Below are 19,487 nucleotides of genomic sequence, written 5' to 3'. Positions count from 1 at the left end.
GGTCAGTGACCTGACCTGACCCAAAAATGCGGTTGGTGTCAAAAGATGCGGCTTGGATCAAAGGTCAGGTATGCCAAGTTTCAGCTCTCTATCGCCAGCGTGTTCGGAGCTATCGCGAAAAAAACCTATGGGGGGGCGGCACCCGCCCCCCCCCCCCTCGGCCGGCGAGGGTTAAACGATTACCACACTCGTGCTGATAATTCTTTTTATCGTCCCGGCAGACCCATGCATAATATATGTATCTTCCACTCGGAGCCATGAAGAATCATCTATATCTTCCACTCAGAGCCATGCAGAATCCTATACATCTTACGTGAGCTTGTTCAACAAAGGAATTGTTTTTTTTTTTTAATGAGTCGAAATGAGCACGCGAGCCCTTGCTGTTGAATATACATCGAGTACTTATTTCATAGTTTTGTGTCAACGTCACAATGAAATATTGTGTCCAATACTGTCCTATCTCCTGATTAGTTAGGTATGCATTTCATGACACATAGCTAAGCGCAAGGGTGGGTGCATTGAGAGATGTGTATTTTTGTCGACATACAATTTCAGTCATTATCTTATCCCGATGATAAACACAGACACTTTGACACATTGGCAGCTAAGATGGCTAATAAGTGTCGACTTTCTGTGAAACTACACAGGTGACGTTTTTCACGTGGCTGCCACTTGACACGCGTAGTACTCGGACTTTCCGGAACAATCAAGGCCTGCCCATAGGCCCGAAATGCCATCGTAATAGTTCATCAGCGCACAGTCGCCGCCCACGTAGTCGGCGTCGTCCATGTACCAGAGACTGAAGTCGTACGGGCTCCCGTCGACCCAAGTCCACGGGGCTGAGCTGTTGGCTCTGGACAGACCGATCCAGCTAGTTCTATGAGCCAGCACCTCTTGAGCTAACAATGCATTCTCCTCGGCGTCATGAATGGTGATCATTGTTGCGCCATTGTGTAGTCTGGTACATTCATGCACGGCGTCCTTATATAGGCTCTCGGCGCTGGAGACCCAGTAGCATTTGTCCCCGTGTGCTTTGAAACGAAAGGGGCAGCCGCCGGCGACGACGGTGATGGCGGCGGCCACCAGCGTCAGGCGCATCGTCCACGTCATCATGATGACGGTGACGTCACTTATGACGGTAATGACGTGCTTCTCGGCTTGGCAGCTGTGGGGTGAAATAAAGCAAGGTAAAAGTCAGTGCCGTTCTTGGCAGTGTATTGTTGAGGTTTGAGATAAGACAAGATATCCATATTTAAAATGATGGCGTTGTTGCATATGATATTTTTAACCCGCGCACCGACGGGGGTCTGCGCCAACTTCGCACCGCCGGGGGGGGGGGGGCGGATGACCGCCCCCCCCCCCCTGAGATCTCGAGAACGAAGCAAGATAGCGACAAGCGGTAAACGGCATCGGATACGCACGGCCAAGATCTACAATTTTTACAAAGGTCATTTTCAGGTCAGGTCAAAGATGACGTCACAGGGGTCGAAAAAGTCAAAATGGCGGCGCTAGATATGGAGAGAGTTTTTCTCGAATAACTTTCGAATTGGTCAAGATAGGAACAAACTAAGGGCATCATCGTGATCCTCTCGTCAATCCACATCGAATGATATATATGTTGACCTCGAAAGGTCAAGGTCAAAGGTTGACCTCAGGTCACGTGACCTCGAGGTCATCATGTATATCATTCGATGCGTCTTGACGAGCTGAACACAATGAGACCATCCACGCGTCTGTATCTTGTTCCTGTACGGAGTTATTGGCCAAAAACCTTTGGTGACCTTTGATGACGTCACATGACCTCACAGCTGCCCAACAGCAAAACAGACCTCAAGGTAGTGAAGGTTGATCGTATATGAAGTCATGTATGGTATATGGGGCCATTCCGACCCGTTTTAGTGGTAAAAACAGGGAGTTGATTTTTCCCCCATTGACTTATAATGGGGAGGTCGCGAAATTGACCTGACCTTAGGTCACCGATATCAAAATTCCGAGATAGACAAATTGTAGCTACTAATGACCTAACAATATCCTGCGACTTTCAAAGGCCTCCGACATCTACTGTAGCTCTGGCACGGTGACAAAGTTGCAAAAAAGTGACTTGAGGTTGGGTCATTCAAAGTGACCTGGTGACCTGACCTTAAAAGGTAGGAGGTTCAAACTTGCACACCATGTGTAAAATTGATGAGGTTATAGTCATACAAAATTTCGCGGCGCTACGCGCCGCGGTTTTCCCGCTATTCGCGAAAAACCTCAGGGGGGGGGGCGGATATCCGCCCCCCCGTCGGTGCGAGGGTTAATTTATTCCTAGTTGCTGTCGAAAAAATGAAGGAAGATGTCAAAAATGGGATGTCATTCTGTCCCAGTTCATCACTATGTAGTGTCGTTGGCAGTTATCAAATTCCGTAAAATTCAATATAGCGAGTGGTCATGCTGTGCTTCAATTCATAATGCTACCATTTCATGACTTCTTACAGATGCATCACAAGCCTTGCGTTTGGTACACTCGGGCCGCTATACTGAAAGGTTAACCCTCGCCCATGTAGGGGGGGTTGGTGCAACCCCCCCCCTGAGGTTTTTCGGAAATAGTGCAAAAACGGCGGCGCGCAGCGCCGCCAAACTTTGGGTACCTTATGGGGCAAACATTGCGCATCTTTTGATAAAAAAAAATTTGACCGGGTCATGTCAGGTCACGGAGTTATGACGTCACAAAGGGAACAGCCTCCGGCCGGATTTTCACAAACTGAGTACCAACGCCCGAGGTTTCCTGCCGGTGGTACGGAGATCGGTTGATGGATCGTGATGAAACTTCCCATGCATGTTGGGGCAAGTATTGGCTATCATATGGTATAAGAAACTTGACCGGGTCAGGTCAGGTCACGGAGCTATGACGTCACAAGAGGAACAGCGTCCGGTACTATTTTTGAAAAGCGCCCGAACCACTATTTTGCTAATTCTTGTCACCTCAATGGGAATATGCAGCAATATTAGCTTCTATAGGGAGCAAATGGACCTCCCAAATCCAAAAATACAATCAGATTTCAAAAATTTAAATTTTGATTTTTCGAATTTCTGCCGCCGACTGTGACCTTGCCGACTTCCGGCGCTTCCAACGCGCCATTTTTAGAGCTAGGGAAACGAAATACATACCAAACGATAGAGAATTGATCAAGAAACACGATAGTGAAGGTTTCAAGTCGATATCTCCCACCGTTTTGCCGCAATCGCCGCCGAAAGTTGAAAAAAGTCTATTTTTCCGAAAATTTGACCTTTGACCGGTCAAAAGTAGGTCAAATGTTGACCTAGGACCAAAAAATATACCACCAATCGCGAGATCTCGGCGAGAGCAATCCGTTGGTCGTTTCCGCTAAGCTCTACGACGCTTCGTTTTCAAACGCCAAGGGGGGGTCGCACCAACCCCCCCCCTGCATGGGCGAAGGTGGCAGATCGCCGTTTACGGGCGAGGGTTAATTCGCCTGTATACTTACCAAGAAAACAAAAGCGGATATGTTACATTAAATGCGCTGGCGTTAGACACTAGAAGTTCTGAGCCTTGCGTGAGTCGGCACGTGTAGACAGTGCAAATAACTTTTCATAGAGTGCGGAGGGAAAAATACATATCCAACATCGATGGTCGCAAATGTTAACCCGCGCCCTGCTGGGGGGGGGGTGTTTGAACACCCCCCCTTGTGGTTTTTCGCGAATATCTCAAAAACAGCGGCGCGGAGCGCCGCCGTTTTTGGTACACCTTATCATACATCAATTCTACACATGTTGTAAAAATTTTAGACCAAGGTCATTCAAGGTCAGGTCACCAGGTCACTTGAAGTGACCTCACCTCATAAAAACTTTCAATGTCTGTCATAGCTACACCGAGTGACCGATCGCTTTGAAACTTTCAGCGATTGCTAAGAGCAATAGCATGTACAAAATGTATATCTCAGAATTTTGATATCGATGACCTAAGGTCAGGTCAATTTTGCGACCTCCCCATTATAAGTCAATGGGAGAAAATTGAAATGCGCCTCTTTTGGATGAAAGACATTATAAACACTCCCAAACACCGAATTACAAGTGGTTTAGACACACTGAACTTGAAAATGGTGTCCGTGACCCTTGTTTATGCCCTGAGGTCATCTTAGGTCACGAATGGTATCTATCAGTTTTTCGCAAATAACTTTTGATAGAGGCATGCTAGAGCGATGAAAACGCCTTAGATGTGTTCAGCTCGACGATACGGATCGACTGATATGCAACATGACCCTTTCCGGTCAGGTCATGACCTTGACCTGAGGTCAAATTTTCAAGTTGACCTTTCAAGGTCAAGTTATAGTTCATTCGATGCGTCTTGACGAGAGGAACACGATGCCGGTAAAAGTAAGCTCGTACAAGGCTTGGGTCAAAAGTTATTGCAGAAAAACTGTTTTCGAAAAAATCGGCTATTTTTGCAGTTTTTGCCCCCTGCAGGCAAAACCGTTGACGTTAGGTCAAATCTGAGAGAATTACTCAGAAAGGGCGTTAATAGGGCTATCGAATGCGCTTTTCCGCGGCGCTGTAGCTCTATTGGTTCCCGAGTTATGCGTTGGCTTCTTGGAAATTTTCGACATTCGACCTGGAAATCGGCGAAATTTTGCCTTCAATGACCTCTGGTGACCTGACCTTTGACCTGACCAAAAAATTGACCGAAGTGATTTCGTCATTATTTTTGACGCTCTTTCGAACGCCGCCTTCCGCGTATCGCTACGTGGCCCAGGAGCCGAGTTACAAGGGGGGGTGTTCAAACACCCCCCCCCAGCAGGGCGTGGAAATCCAGGACCCCCAGCAGGGCGCGGGTTAAGCCCCCAGATTGTATGTGTGATGGATTATTGAAAACACATGAGTTACCAAACAAGCCCGGCATGTGAGAACAGCAGGTATAAGAAAACAACTGACTACATCTGTAAGTACTGATCTAACTACAACATGATGTTTCACCTGTCACAAGCTATTAGTTGACTGTAACACGCTAGGTTTTTCCGCAAATCACACAATTGGTTTTAGGGAGCTAAGGGTCACAGGGATAGGCTGTCACTCAACATGCGTGATGCGGCGCAGCCGCAGTTCCTTTATGGAAAATGGAACGTCACTTTTTACTCAATCTCAGCTTGGTGAAAAATATGCCATGTCATCCCATACAAGTTCGAGATTCTCACCTGCTATTATTATCCGTAAATCGGTGTAGTTGCGTGTTGTTGCGTGTCGAACTGAACTACTTTCCACGACTGAGGCGCACGGCGCTTATAACGGCGTTTTAATGGTCTCTGCTATCTGCTCATGGCGTCGAGCGTTTTGTTATCGCCATTGGAGCCGATGGAGATGGGAACAAGACAGCCGTTAAAGTATACAAGAGGCGGAATGTGAACTGACAGGCGATGTTCTAGTTATTATCACTGAGCTGCCATCTTATTCTTGACGTGTAAACTAGCAAGCAGGCTTCCATTCTTAACGCCACATCATGGCCTCTAGATGAACTCAGGGTAAAGAAAAACGAGAGTAGGTTATAAAACCTGGAGACCCTAGCACTCCATGCATCCATAAATGAAACCGACGCAAAACCCTACTTTCTATAGAAAAATAATTGTTTTTTTAGAGTTACACTGATGCAGGGGCGGATCCAGAAAATCTCCAAGGGAGGGGCCATTAGAAACCAGGAGGCCCCCCCCATAATCCCACCTGTTGGAGGCCCCATCTTCCCACTTGTTGGGCCCCCCCCCCCAAAAAAAAAACTGCGTCTATTGAGCTTATCTAGCTGTTCAGGCAACATCTCAACATCTGTGCAGGCTTGGAGGCCCTCTGTGCAGGTTAGGAGGCCCTGTAAAAGTGGTCATCTCTGTGAGCATAAGAGACCTCCAAGTTATGAAAAGCTTTACCAATCTTCTAACAAAGAAGTCTTCTCAGCTAGTCTTCTAAGAAATAACTAAGTGGGTAGGTTTAAAAAAAAAACTCATCGGATTTCGGCCACTTTATTTTCAGGAGGCCCCCTTTTCAGCTTTTTAACTTTTTAACTTTTTATTTTATTTTTGAAAAAAATCGGCCAAGGGGGGGGCCATGGCCCCCATGGCCCCCCCCCCTTGTATCCGCGCCTGCACTGATGATGTACTAATTTTCGTGCCATAATGACTAGACCTGAAGTTACTGGAACTTCAAATTCTAAGAATGTGTCAAAAAATGTCCAATTAACCCGTGCCCCGTAGGGCTACCGGCGGAACCTACCCATTAGGGGGGGGGGGGTGTTTCGGCCCCCCAAAGATCTCGGAAATTTACCAGCCGATTTTCAAAATTCAAACGGCGTTTGATAGCCCCATCCGGGAACTACCTTGTGACCAAATTTCATTGACCTAGGTCAAACCGATGACGTCACAGGTCAGGTCAAAGGTCAGATTTTCACCGTTCACAGGCATTTCAAGAAATGTGTTGTGAAATCGAGTAAATTGGTAATTTGTTGAAAACCATCGATGGTACATTGTTCGTCAAACACATACTTTGGTATCGGAGGTCACTGATACCAGGTCAGGTCACAGCGAGGTCAGGTCACCGGGGTCACAATAGGAAAATGTCGTGTGATGCATGTTTTATGGTCCATTTTACATGACAAATGCGATTATGTGGGTTAGGCAGCCTTTGGGGCCAGCCTAGGTCACGGTTTGGTGAAGGTCAGGTCAAGTTCAGGTCAAATTAGGTCAAAGTTTAAAGTTGATATTTGTGCATAAAATGGGTATCGATTCGATGCAGCTTGTCACGGGGAGTCTAATGGTGGTCTTTGTTTTGCTCTACGAGGTCTAGAATTGCCAAAAATTGAGTTTGAAAATTTGACGTCATCATTTTTGAACCGTTTTTTCGCTATAACTTGGCCAAAAAACGAGGTATCGATCTCAAATTTGGTATGTAGATAGAAGACGATAGGTACCCAGTAAACATGACGACGTCGGCCCGACGTCGGGCCGAGGCTCGGCCCGACGTCGGCCCAACGTCGGTTCAACCTCGGCCCGACATCGGCTGGACGTCGGATATGCCCGCATGTTCCGACGTCCAGCCGAAGTCCAGCCGACGTCGAGCCGACGTCGGGCCGAGATCGTTTGCCGAGGTTGACGAGATCGTTTGTCGTTGGACCGACGGGGCCGACGTCGGCATGTTTATTGGGACAACGCTCCAAAAATATCAACCGGCGGCGGGAGTCGAACCCCCCAGTCGCCGACGTCGGCATGTTTACTGGGACAACACGCCAAAAGCATCAGCCGGCGATGGGATTCGAACCCTGTGTCTTTCGAACGCGAGGTTAGTGCGCTAACCACTACACCACGCAGCCAGTTAACAAATTCGGTTTGTTTTGTTGGGTTATGCCCTTTCGGTCTGACTAGACCATTTCAGAGCCGGAAGGATCATAGGATGGAGAGTGGAGACATTGGTCTTCTTGGCGAGCACCCTGCGTCCAGTTCATATAGAGTCCCTGGTCCCATTGCTGTTACGTGACACTTATTGGAAAGGGCGACCCCACAATGGATTCATATAGCCACTCTTACACACCTGCACCAACGTTTCTCAAAGTGTCCCTTTGATAAGTGGCACTTTGGCAAAGTGACACTTGCCGACTGGCCTTTCTATATGAACTGGGCCCGGCCCTGGTGAGTTGCCGGGGCTGAGCCTGACCAAAGGATAGGCTGAGCAGCCCCCAAGCACTCACCGCACCCGGCTACGGGCGAGCTCGGCCTACGGGCAATCCCAAATAGGATAAAGATTTCCCATCCAGTCCGGATCAGGGGGTTGCGGCGTGGAGGAAGATTTGAGTTTCCTGAGGATATTTTGAATACAGAAGCTCTTTATGAAACATGAAACATGTATTTTATATTATTTTAACGGTCAAAACAGCGGTCGATGTCGGTGCGACGTCGCCCCGACGTCGGCCCGACGTCGGCTGGACCTCAGCAATTGATCTCGGTCCGACGTCGGCCCGACCTCGGCTGGACCTCGGCTGGACGTCGGAACATGCGGGCATATCCGACATCCAGCCGACGTCGTGCCGAGGTTGGACCGACGTCGGGCCGACGTCGACATGCCGATGCCGAGTTGCCGACATCACCCCGACGTCGGCCGACGTCGGGCCGACGTCGGCATGTTTACTGGGTACTATCACATATATTCCGGTTTTTTCGAAACTCAAAAAACTTTTTGGATTTTTCGGCTAATATATCCAAAAAAATGCTTTTTTGATTTTTGGGGATCAAAACTGAAAAATTTCAAAAATCCGAGACAGCAGTTTTGTAGCCCTGTCAATTCTACATCCTTTATGTTTGATTATTTTTCTGTATCTTCAAAGCTGTAGGCTTGACAGGTCTTCTTGCGAAGGTCTTTTTTCGGTCGAAAATGACAGAACATGACGTCATTCTGACGTCATTTGTGGCCAACCTATCGTAGCCTCTGGAAAATTTTTGGTCACAATGTGTCAAATTGATGCGCAGAGGGGTCCTGAAAGTTTGGTGGCGATATCTCCAGCCGTTTACGAGATATCGACCGAAAAGGACAGGGGGGGGGGGGGGCCGTTTCGCCCCCCCCTACGGGGCGCGGGAAAATTAAAAGCTTGCCAAATTTGGCGATGCTGCGTATCACGGTTCACTAAGGTTCCCTAATTTTGGCGATGCCATTATTTTTTTACGCCACCTACAAAAGATCCAGGACTACCTAATTCCTTTCATTATAAATTCACCCTGACCAGCTTCTGTGGCCTGGTGACGTAACCACTGGAACATCAAAATTTTAAGAAAATGTGCTTTAAGCATGGTCTATAGGATATGATTGCTTTTGTAATGAAATTATGAGTCAAAGCGTTTTACCCTATCTGTGAAAAGGTTCAATAGCCCTCGCGATTCGCCTGATCTATCGGTTTTCTACATATATTCGTTCCGGCCGATAGGGGTAAGAGCTCTGTTTGTCTTGCGTCATTTTGTCTCAAAATAAGTTTGATAGAAGTTCCACGTTGCAGAGCCAGCTTCTCCATCCCAAGAACGGTTAAACCGATCGCGCTCAAGCTTGGTAAATGGTAACTACGCCAGTATAGACCCGCTAGGTGGATGGTCCTCAAATGCCAGCTAGGATCTTATTTTGCCCTTTCATGTCCACACGTTCGTCGCCCAATATGACCTAATGTTATTCAGTGTCCCAGAATGCCTTCGTTTATTCAATCTGCAGGTACTAAATTCATGCATTCAACATGAACTCAACATGTAATACAACATGGATTCAAATTCACCTGCAGCCGAATTTGCGCACCAGGATGAGGTGCGGTCCGTTGATAAGCGGCCATCACCTGTTGGTTCACATCCTCTCTAGTAGAAGACTGATCAGTGGCTGTTTTGTTCCCACCCCCAACCCTCCCCCTCCACCGAGCCCTCCTAAGGAGATAAGCCAGGCCTCGGACGAGCGACTGGCATCACAGCCGCGCACATCAGTCAACTGACTGGCAGTGTTTTATTATTCAGCGAGAAACGAACCAAAGATACGCAAAAATAATTCACTGCTAGTGTTTGGTGAGTATTAGACTTGAATATAATAAATTGATTTTTGAGGTTATGTTGTTTAGTGCTCTGGCGAGGAACATCTTGTTATAATAAAGTATAATATTTGTTATGACCTTTTCCTCGAATTAAGAAATGTAAAAAAGTCGAAATGTAAAAAATTCGGGGATCATTTTACACTACGAGTCTGCTCATCCTACATCAACCAAACATGGGGTTGCCAGAAACCAACTAAGTCGAGCTATCATGAACTCATCCAATTCTGTGAAAGAGGGACGTAGCATCGACAAAATCCGTAGTTACTGATGGAGAATGGTTATCCTAGAAAGCTCTTAGACAGGCTTCTAAGGGAGATTCGGAACAAACGAGTGCCAGCTAGTCGACGGGACGGTAACAGGCAGGCACACTATGATGGCTTTTTATGCTTACCATATGTAGAAGAGGAACTTCTGTGTAAAATTAAAAGTAAAGTAAGGAATTCCGGACTTAACGTAAAGATTGCGTGGAAAAACCAGAACAAACTCAGAGACAAACTAGTACGTTCAACGCTAGTGAAGCCGACATGTCCGGGTGGTCAAAGGTGCCATTCGTGCAAGTCTGGCTTTACGGGTGACTGCACACAGACAAATGTTGTGTACGAACTGTCGTGTGAGATCACGGACGTATAAGTAAACTAGACCCGCAACCACCTCCATTCAGGTGAAGCCGACAAGGCGCCATTTTACGTTGCCAAAAACCCCTGCTCTGAAAGGTCATCGAACCATTACACTTGGAATTGCGTCTAAACGGATGATCGGATCGAGATGCTGGTGGTACCGTTCGATGGGTAATGCCTTGAGGCAGGGGATGATGCATGTCACAGGTCATTCGGTGTCACGTGGCGCGTGCCACGTGCCGACAAAGTCGGGAAGGGCAAAAACCTTTAAGCGACGCTCCAAATTAAACGGTGGGGGGCACAGGTGCCAAATTCACAGGTCACATGTCCCGGTGTTTGATCATTAACATATGGCATGCTTGGCAGCAGGGGGTGCGGAATGCACGCGCCAGGGGCGAAAAACATGTTTTGAGGATGCATCCTCCGATTCCGGAAAACCTTGTCCTAGGCACACCACAATTGGCACACTGACACTACTGGACGAGCGCTTTAAGGCGCTGTGCAAATAGATGTGCTGGGGTACACGGTGCACGTGCTGTGCACGTGCAAACCTTTTGATGTTGCACTCTGTGACACATATACGGGCAGAGCGGGTAGCGCTAGCAAGCTCAAAGTGCCAAATTTACACAGGCCACCCAGAATGCATTCCAGCATAGTTATTGAGCATATCTATCTCCTGGTGGACCCCAAAGGTGCGCTCTGCACGTGCAAAAAATTATCCGCGCCGGGCGGTGGGGATGCTTGGACACCCCATGTAGGTTTATGTAAATATCTCGAAAACGGCGTTGTGGAGCGCCGCCGTTTTTAGCACACCCTTTCATGAATCTTTTTGGGGAATATTTGTTTCTGGTCCCTAAAAAGCTGTTTCTGGCATCTAATTGCTGATCAGCCCCAAAATGCTTATTAGACCCTAATATCTGAATCTGGCACCTAATTGCTTCCACACAGCCTTAAGTTGCCAGATCGTCTAGTTGAACTCCGTTTTTGCTGTTTGCTGATTCAGCACCAAAACCAAAACATCCAGCACCTATTTTATTCCACGTTTGCCTACCTAATTCGCGTAATCTTCCTGATTTTATGTATCCTAACAACATGAACGTTGCATTCGGTGATGTCAAGTGCCATTTTCGCCAGTGGAGATAATGATTAATGCCATTTCTAGCCAAAAGAGAATCACTAGCCAGCTATGGTGCAGCATAGCAAGACGCTCCTATACCAGCCCGCTATGTAGAGACTAGAGATTACTGCACCCTCAGCCATTTTAACGTGAAAAGTTTGGATCCGTCACTTCCAGCCAGGCTCTCAAGTCTCAGGTCATAAACTGGAGTAAAGCAAAATGTCAACTCTGAACAGACATGCCACGCAACCGGCCCTCTTTTCAATATTATTAGCTTTCTGCAATCATCGTCTGACTCCATCTCGATCAAACGCAGCATCCGGTTTCTACAGGGGCGTTTGACTGACCGGCCACACAATAACCAAAAACAAAATCAAAGCTTCATGCACACATATGACATAAGTAAGAAACGGATGAAAAAGGGACAACCACGGCACAACTCTGCGCGGCAAACAACGGACAATGTCCCACGCAAGATCCCGCGTTTCTTCAGCGGCCTTGAACGGAATGAAAACATTACATTTCTTTTTTGGAGCTATTTGATGACGTCAAAAAATACAATACCCGTTTTAATGGTCAAAATCGAGACAATTACTCACAAAAATGTTTCCCTTCAAGCATTACAAATAAATACTTTTAAATATTTAAATGACATTGTTTTTTTTTCAAACAAATCAATATTATTTGCTTACTTAAACGTCATATACAATGCTGAGATCACTACGGGGCTGTCTTAGAGTGTAGCTGCACTGGCAACCTTTAGGCTAGACCAAGGGCTAGACTCCAGGGGTCATTATACCAGAACAACATGATTCTACCAGCCAGTAGTTCATTTTTCTACTAGATTGGTGCTACGCTCAGCATTTAGGTGCCAGATTCAGAAAAAGAGTAAGGCGTACCGATGAATAGGTGCCAGAAACAGCTAATTAAGGTCATTTTCCATTATTGATGCTGGTATCCACCAAATAGGTGCTGAGGACCAATTTTGGGGCGAGTCAGCTTTTAGGTGCCAGAAATAGCTTTTCTGGGACGCAATTAAATGGCGTCCAATCTTTTTCACACATGCTGCATAACTTTCAGACCCAGGTCACTCAAGGCTAGGTCACCAGGTTACGTCCAAGTGGCCTTACCTTAGGAAAAGTTATAATGCCTGTCATAGGCATTGTTACAGAGGTTCTTTTATCACACATGTCGCGTGCACATATGTTTTGTGATGATTATCGTATTGAGGTCGGGGAAGACGAGAGAACGAGGGTGAAGAAAATATATAGAAAAATGAGAACGAGGCCATTAAGTTGTTTTAAGAAAGTTAAGCGAAGTTAAGATAAATAAAGCATTAAGTTACAAAGCTAAGCGTAACACAACGCGAGGAAATAACCATTAAGACTATCCGAACATTTGGTGCCAGTGAACACGGATGAAGCAATGCCGGGAAAAAGACAGAGAAGTAAGAAGACCGGAGGTGAAGAAATGAACAATACCAGCAACACTTCTGTAAACCCTGAGGAATCAATGATGGAAGCCAGTGTGCCTCATAGTTTGTATAGGCGAAAGCAAAAGTTAGTGACGCAGATACGTAACGACGAGTGTGAATTACATGCTATGCTCATAGAGGGAAACGCATCAATCTCAGTCATACAAGCACTGATTGCCAAGCTGGGAGAGCTAACGACACAGTTGTTGGACATAGTAGAAACTATGCAAGATGAAGATAACTCAGAAGACGGCTCATCTGTGCGATCAGGACCTCTGTGGAAGAATTATGAAGCTCTAGAGAATGACATCGCTGATTCGGTCTCGCTAGCAAATAAATACATTCGCCAAAAGATATCAGAGAACACAGATCGTTCAGATTCGCACAGCTCCAGTGGTTCAGTGAAAGAAGTTGAGAAAGTAGAAGCGTGCACGATTCCTGGTTTGAAAAAGCCTGAGCTGCCAGTCTTCAGTGGGGATCAGATGCAGTTTAGTGACTGGTCGGAGATGTTTAATGCATTCGTCGACAGCGAGAAAATACCGGCTAAGTTCAAGATGATTTACATGAAAAACTATCTCGCGGGAGAGCCTCTGAGAATTGTAGAAAGGTACAGACCCACAGAAACGGGATATGCAAAGGCGAAAGAAGAGTTAGACAAGAAATACGGTGGAAAAATGTTCAAAATCCGAAACGAGCTTGATTCAATAAGACGCACGCGGCCGATTCAAGTGGATGAAACCAAGCGGCTAGAAGAATTCTCTGACAGAGTGACAAGTTTAGTGACAAACTTAAAGGAAAGTGGATGCGTGTCAGATCTCACAAACACGTCTGCATACTACTTACTTGTTGTAGAGAAGCTCCATCATTTCTACGTGAAGAACTACAACAGATGGCTAAGCACTGAGCACAGAGAAGACAACTTCGAGTCATTCGCCGAGTGGCTGACAGATGAAGCGCTATTCGAGAAAAGAGCAAAGCAAATGACACAAACCACGAGCAGCATGCCAAACACTCGACATCAGCAAAGGAAGACATTCCGAGTGAAGACCCAGAATCAACATCAGCCAGCAGTGCGGCAGTCCTTCAGTCCGCCGTCAGATACAAACTGCATGGTTTGTCAAGCTGATCACGCCTTGGAGAGCTGTGCTGTTTTTCAGAGCTGGACAGTGGGCAAAAGATACGAGTTCTGTAAGCAGACAAGAATCTGTTTTAGATGTCTCGCCGGACAACATCGTGGAATAAGATGCCACCGGTTTCCTGGATGTCAGTTAGAGGGGTGTGGAGGAAGCCACCACACCTTACTGCATGCCAGTCTGCGACAAGATAAGCAACTGGAACAGAGAGGACGGCTGAAAGAGCAGCACCGACAGACGGAGAACACAAGTCAGAACCGTCAGACTACGAGCCATCTACCACAGCAAGGTCAACTAGAACAGAGCGGACAGTTGAGCTGGTCACAATACCGCCAAGAAGGAGCTCACAGCAGTGGATGTCAGCCATCGCGCAACACGCCAAACACCACCAGCAGTAGCAGTAGCGGGAACACACAAAGCTCCGGAATAAGCTACAATACGGCAGCCTCCAGATCACCACCAGGAAAAGGAGCGACCGCATTCCAGACAGTTCCAGTGCGCGTGCACCACAACGGCCGTTCGGTTACCCTCAACGCGCTACTGGACCCATGTTCTGACGCATCATTCATCAGTAAAGCAGCTGCATCCGAGATCGAATTCAATGGAACGAGCCAAAAGTTTGAGCTGGGAACGGTGACCGGCACACAAGACGTCACTATGAAAGCAGGTTCTGTGAAGTTATCCAGCCTGCACAGCAGTTATGAAGCCGCTCTGAACGTGTTCGTCATACCCAGTTTAGACGGAGCATCTGTGGGCATAAACTGGAACGACGCTAAGAAGAAGTGGGCGCATCTGCGACACATCCAATTCCCGGAGATGTCAAGAAGTCGTGGGGTCGATCTGCTGATAGGAATCAGCGCCAATACGATGCCCCTCTTCGTGCCACTGGATACTGTTCTTGGCACGACCGGAGAGCCAGTGGCAGTGCTCACACCGCTCGGTTGGACAGCGTTCGGCTGTATCGAAAGAGCAGCTGAAAACACCAGTGAAGATGTGTCATGCCTGAAAAAACATGTCAAACTTTGCAAAAACCCTGCGAACACATGTGAAGAAAAGAGTGTTTGAAGATGAGGTCCAGATCATGCAGTCAATGACTGACTTGGAACTGATGCAGGTGAAGTCAAGCGAAGAGCATCTTCTCTCACGTGAAGAACAGACTGCAGTTGAGAAGGTTAAGAAGTCTCTGAAGTACACGGGTAGTCGGTACGAAGCAGCAGTGCCATGGCGCAATGAAGAACCGTCACTCGAGAACAACTACGGCATGGCGATGAGTCGACTCGTGAATACAGAACGATCTCTTTTAAGGCGGTACGACGAAGATCTTCCAAAGAAGTACAATGATGTAATTGAACAGTACGTCCACAAAGGATATCTAACAGCAATCACAGACGAGGAGCACGGACAACTCGAAAGTAAAGTGTGGTATCTACCACACTTCCCAGTCGTTAGAAACGACAGATCGACGACGAAGGTCAGAGTCGTTTACGACGCAGCTGCCAAGTGTGGAGACATCAGCCTGAACTCACAACTGCTCCCCGGTCCATCTCTCTACAGTGACCTGACGGAGACACTCGTCGGATTTCGTCGACATCCAGTCGCCTTGATCGGAGACGTATCTGAAATGTTTCTCCAGGTGGAGCTGGCGCCGGAAGACAGACGATATCACAGAATACTCTGGAGAAACATGAGAACAGATGAAAACCCAACAATATATGAAGCAAATCGCTGGATATTCGGAAACGCTGCCGCTCCTTTTGTTGCTCAGTACGTGTTAAGGGAGCACGCTCTAAGACGGGCGGACGAATATCCACTTGGAGCTGAGGCCCTCACCAGCATGTTCTACATGGATGACTGCATTGCCTCCTATGAATCCAGCACAGTAGCCGCGGAGGCAAGAAGACAAGTAGCTAGGGTACTGCAAGAAGCTGGAATGAAGATAAGAAAGTGGATGTCAAACCGTGAAGAGGTGATGAGCACCATTCCTGAAGAAGACCGTGCGAATGAAGCTGAACATATCATTGAAGAAAGGAGTTCAGCCTCCACCAAAACGCTGGGCGTTGTCTGGTCGACAAAAGAAGACCGCTTGTCCGTCGATTCTTCAAGACAACGCTCGACTGAGATTCTCACCAAGAGAAGCTGCTTGAAGGAGATGGCAGCAGTCTTCGACCCTCTCTGCTTGTTCTCACCATTTGTAGTACGATCGAAGATGCTGTTCCAAGACACATGGGCCGCAGGCGTGGACTGGGATGATCCACTAACAGAAGACCTAGAAGGCAAGTGGAAAGAGTGGCTCTCTGAGCTCGGTGACCTCGGCAGTCTTTCAGTCCCAAGATGCCTGCATCCATATGAAGGAACACCAAAGCAAGAAATACACGTCTTTTGCGACGCATCAGAACAGGCTTACGCAGCAGCAATTTACGTAGTGTCTGAGTATGGTGGCGAGCGCTCCTCACATCTAGTTCTTTCACGTGCTAGAGTCACACCACGGGCAAAGCAGCACACCATTCCACGCTTGGAACTGATGGGGGCACTTCTCGGAGTACGTCTTGTGAAGAAAGTTTGTGAAGTCCTCAAGATACCAGTTGATGACGTTCACTTCTGGTCCGACTCCATGGACGTCTTGTGTTGGCTCCGAAATGAAGTTCGCCGCTTCCAAGCATTCGTGGCCCATCGTATCTCTGAGATCAGAGAGATGACCAAGCCTGACCAGTGGCAACACGTACCTGGTGTCGAAAACCCAGCCGACCTGCCAACGAGAGGTCTGACGATAGAGCAGCTGCGCGTCAATGAACTTTGGTGGCATGGGCCGGCCTACCTGTTGAAAGGAAAAGATCAGTGGCCTCTGAAGAAAGAGTTCAACAAAGAAGAGCATGATCAAACGGAGTTCAAGAAACAAGCACCTCAGAAAACAGTGCTGGCAACTTCTGTTCCAGACATGCCAGACGAATTCCGTCTTCGACCAGAGAACTTCTCTACATGGCGCAGACTAGTGCGTGTAACCGCTTGGGTGTGGCGATTCATCCAGGCGGTGAGGTGTAGAGTAGAACCAGCAAGTGAAGAACATGAAGTCCAAGAAGCTCAGAGAGTAGAGCTAGACCCAGACGAACTGCTGAGAGCCGAGAAGTTCTGGATACGTCAAGTACAAGAGGAGGCGTACGGTTCTGAAATCAAAGAACTACGAAGAGAGAGCGAAGTAACAGGGGGAATCTCAAGCAAGAAGTCACGTAAGCAGAGCTCGATCAAACAACTTACCCCTTTCCTGGATGAAGATGGAATTTTGCGAGTCGGAGGCCGGCTTCAGAAGTCTGAGTTGGCGTTTGATTCAAAGCATCCGGCTATCTTACCAAGGAGACATCACATCAGCAAGCTGATCATTCGACAGCACCATGAGGACGCAGACCATGCAATGGGGACGGAGCACACTCTGTCCGAAGTCAGACGTCACATCTGGATACCAGGAGCCCGTCAACTCATCAAGTCAGTGGTGAGAAACTGCATCGTCTGTCAAAAGGGCCGCAAGAAACCGGAAGCACAGCTGATGGCTCCTAAGATCGGCAGTCAAGTTTGTCCATCGTTTCGAGCGTTTGACAAATGCGCAGTAGACTATGCAGGTCCATTCGAAACCAGACAAGGAAGAGGCAAGACACGACAGAAACGATACTTGTGCCTGTTCAGCTGTCTACAAACAAGAGTTGTTCATCTCGAGATGGCCTATGGGCTAGACACGGACAGCTTCATCAGAGCTCTCATGAGATTTGTATCCAGAAGAGGCAAACCGTCTGAGATCACATCCGATAACGGCAGGAACTTTGTCGGAGCCACGAAGGAACTGAAGTGCTTGGTAAGAAGCATTGACTCAAGCAAAGTGCAGGAAGAGCTGTCAAAGCATTGTATCAGGTGGCAATTCACCCCACCAGGAGCTCCCCACTTCAACGGCGCGTGCGAGGCAATGATCAAGTGCGCCAAGCGGGCTCTGAAAAGAACACTCGAGAGGGCCGATCTTACCGATGAGGAGCTTCAAACTGCCTTCTGCCGAGACGAGGCACTGCTGAACACCAGACCAATCACAGTCGTCTCAGCTGACGCCAACGATGAGAAGCCACTGACGCCAGCAGACTTCATCTTGGGGACGGCTAGCATCGAGACCTCACCGGCATCACAGGATGACGCTACAACTCTTCGGCAGCGCTGGAAACGGCTCCAGCAACTATCCATAGAGTTTTGGAAGCGTTGGCTTCGAGAATATGTACCAGCTCTCCAGGCGAAGTCAAAGTGGTTGAAGCCTCAGACCGACTTGAAATCAGGCGATTTGGTCCTGGTGATCGACGCAAATACCCCGAGGAGTCAGTGGCCACTGGGGCGAATCGAGGAAGTGTTACCGGGGAAAGATGGCCACGTGCGTGTGGCTACAGTGAAACTGCACAATAAGGTCGTGACGAGACCAGTCGTGAAGCTGATTCACATCGATGTGCTCCAGTGAAGTAGTAGCCAGTAGTCAAAGTAGTGGAAATGTGAAAGTGATACCTCTATGTAGAATTGGTTGAATTCGTGTCAATTCAAAGTCGAGGGGGGTGTTACAGAGGTTCTTTTATCACACATGTCGCGTGCACATATGTTTTGTGATGATTATCGTATTGAGGTCGGGGAAGACGAGAGAACGAGGGTGAAGAAAATATATAGAAAAATGAGAACGAGGCCATTAAGTTGTTTTAAAAGTTAAGCGAAGTTAAGATAAATAAAGCATTAAGTTACAAAGCTAAGCGTAACACAACGCGAGGAAATAACCATTAAGACTATCCGAACAGGCATTATATATAATGCCTGTCCGTAATGCCTGTATATAATGCCTGTCATGTTACGACGCCATCAGTGGTGGTTGACACCTACTATGGATAAGCTACTTTACTATGGATAATTGATACTTCACTATGGATAAGATACTTTACGTATACCTATATGGTGCTCTTAGTAATCGCCGCCAACGTTTTAGACCGATTGTTCAGTCTGTGTAGCTATGACAGGCATTATAACTTTTCCTAAGGTAAGGCCACTTGGACGTAACCTGGTGACCTAGCCTTGAGTGACCTGGGTCTGAAAGTTATGCAGCATGTGTGAAAAAGATTCATGAAAGGGTGTGCTAAAAACGGCGGCGCTCCACAACGCCGTTTTCGAGATATTTACATAAACCTACATGGGGTGTCCAAGCATCCCCACCGCCCGGCGCGGATAATTTTTTGCACGTGCAGAGCGCACCTTTGGGGTCCACCAGGTGATAGATATGCTCAATAACTATGCTGGAATGCATTCTGGGTGGCCTGTGTAAATTTGGCACTTTGAGCTTGCTAGCGCTACCCGCTCTGCCCGTATATGTGACACAGAGTGCAACATCAAAAGGTTTGCACGTGCACAGCACGTGCACCGTGTACCCCAGCACATCTATTTGCACAGCGCCTTAAAGCGCTCGTCCAGTAGTGTCAGTGTGCCAAATTTGGTGTGCCTAGGACAAGGTTTTCCGGAATCGGAGGATGCATCCTCAAAACATGTTTTTCGCCCCTGGCGC

At 47.6% G+C, this 19,487-nt stretch overlaps 2 protein-coding genes across 4 annotated transcripts in view; one reads left to right on the top strand and one right to left on the bottom strand.

Annotated features, from left to right (window-relative positions):
- Nucleotides 1-510: 510 nt before the first annotated feature.
- Nucleotides 511-19,487, bottom strand: part of LOC122365110 (lectin BRA-3-like) — a 28,974-nt gene continuing 9,997 nt past the window's right edge. Inside the window, exons 1-2 of one of the 3 annotated variants that reach the window (XR_006253677.1) lie at nt 9,978-10,173; nt 511-1,165 (exon numbers count right to left, since the gene is read on the bottom strand). Coding sequence is in view for 1 of the 3 variants with exons in the window: in XM_043336056.1 (XP_043191991.1) it covers nt 658-1,165 (508 nt within the window). In the remaining 2 variants the exon portion in view is untranslated. Of the gene's footprint in view, nt 1,166-5,192; nt 5,282-9,977; nt 10,174-19,487 lie in introns of those variants that run through there. The other 2 variants (XR_006253676.1, XM_043336056.1) reach the window with 2 other exon arrangements.
- LOC122365109 lies at nt 12,595-18,570 on the top strand. Its single transcript, XM_043336054.1, has 2 exons — nt 12,595-14,406; nt 17,831-18,570. Exons 1-2 carry the CDS (start codon nt 12,746-12,748, stop codon nt 18,405-18,407), a joined length of 2,238 nt encoding a protein of 745 aa, XP_043191989.1. The 5' UTR covers nt 12,595-12,745; the 3' UTR covers nt 18,408-18,570.

This window comes from Amphibalanus amphitrite, unplaced genomic scaffold (genome assembly GCF_019059575.1).
Source record: "Amphibalanus amphitrite isolate SeventyFive unplaced genomic scaffold, NRLGWU_Aamphi_draft 000715F_arrow, whole genome shotgun sequence".
Taxonomy (NCBI): Eukaryota; Metazoa; Arthropoda; class Thecostraca; order Balanomorpha; family Balanidae; genus Amphibalanus; species Amphibalanus amphitrite.
The sequence above is the reverse complement of the archived record's forward strand: the minus strand, read 5'-3'. Positions and strand labels throughout refer to the sequence as shown.

What these genes read in the sequence shown, in the direction of transcription:
- LOC122365109 (XM_043336054.1), top strand. Translation starts at nt 12,746, where the DNA reads ATGCCGGGAAAAAGACAGAGAAGTAAGAAGACCGGAGGTGAAGAAATG. An exon ending in CCAGGAAAAGGAGCGACCGC is followed by an intron (nt 14,407 to 17,830) that starts ATTCCAGACAGT and finishes TATCAGGTGGCA; the next exon opens with ATTCACCCCACCAGGAGCTC.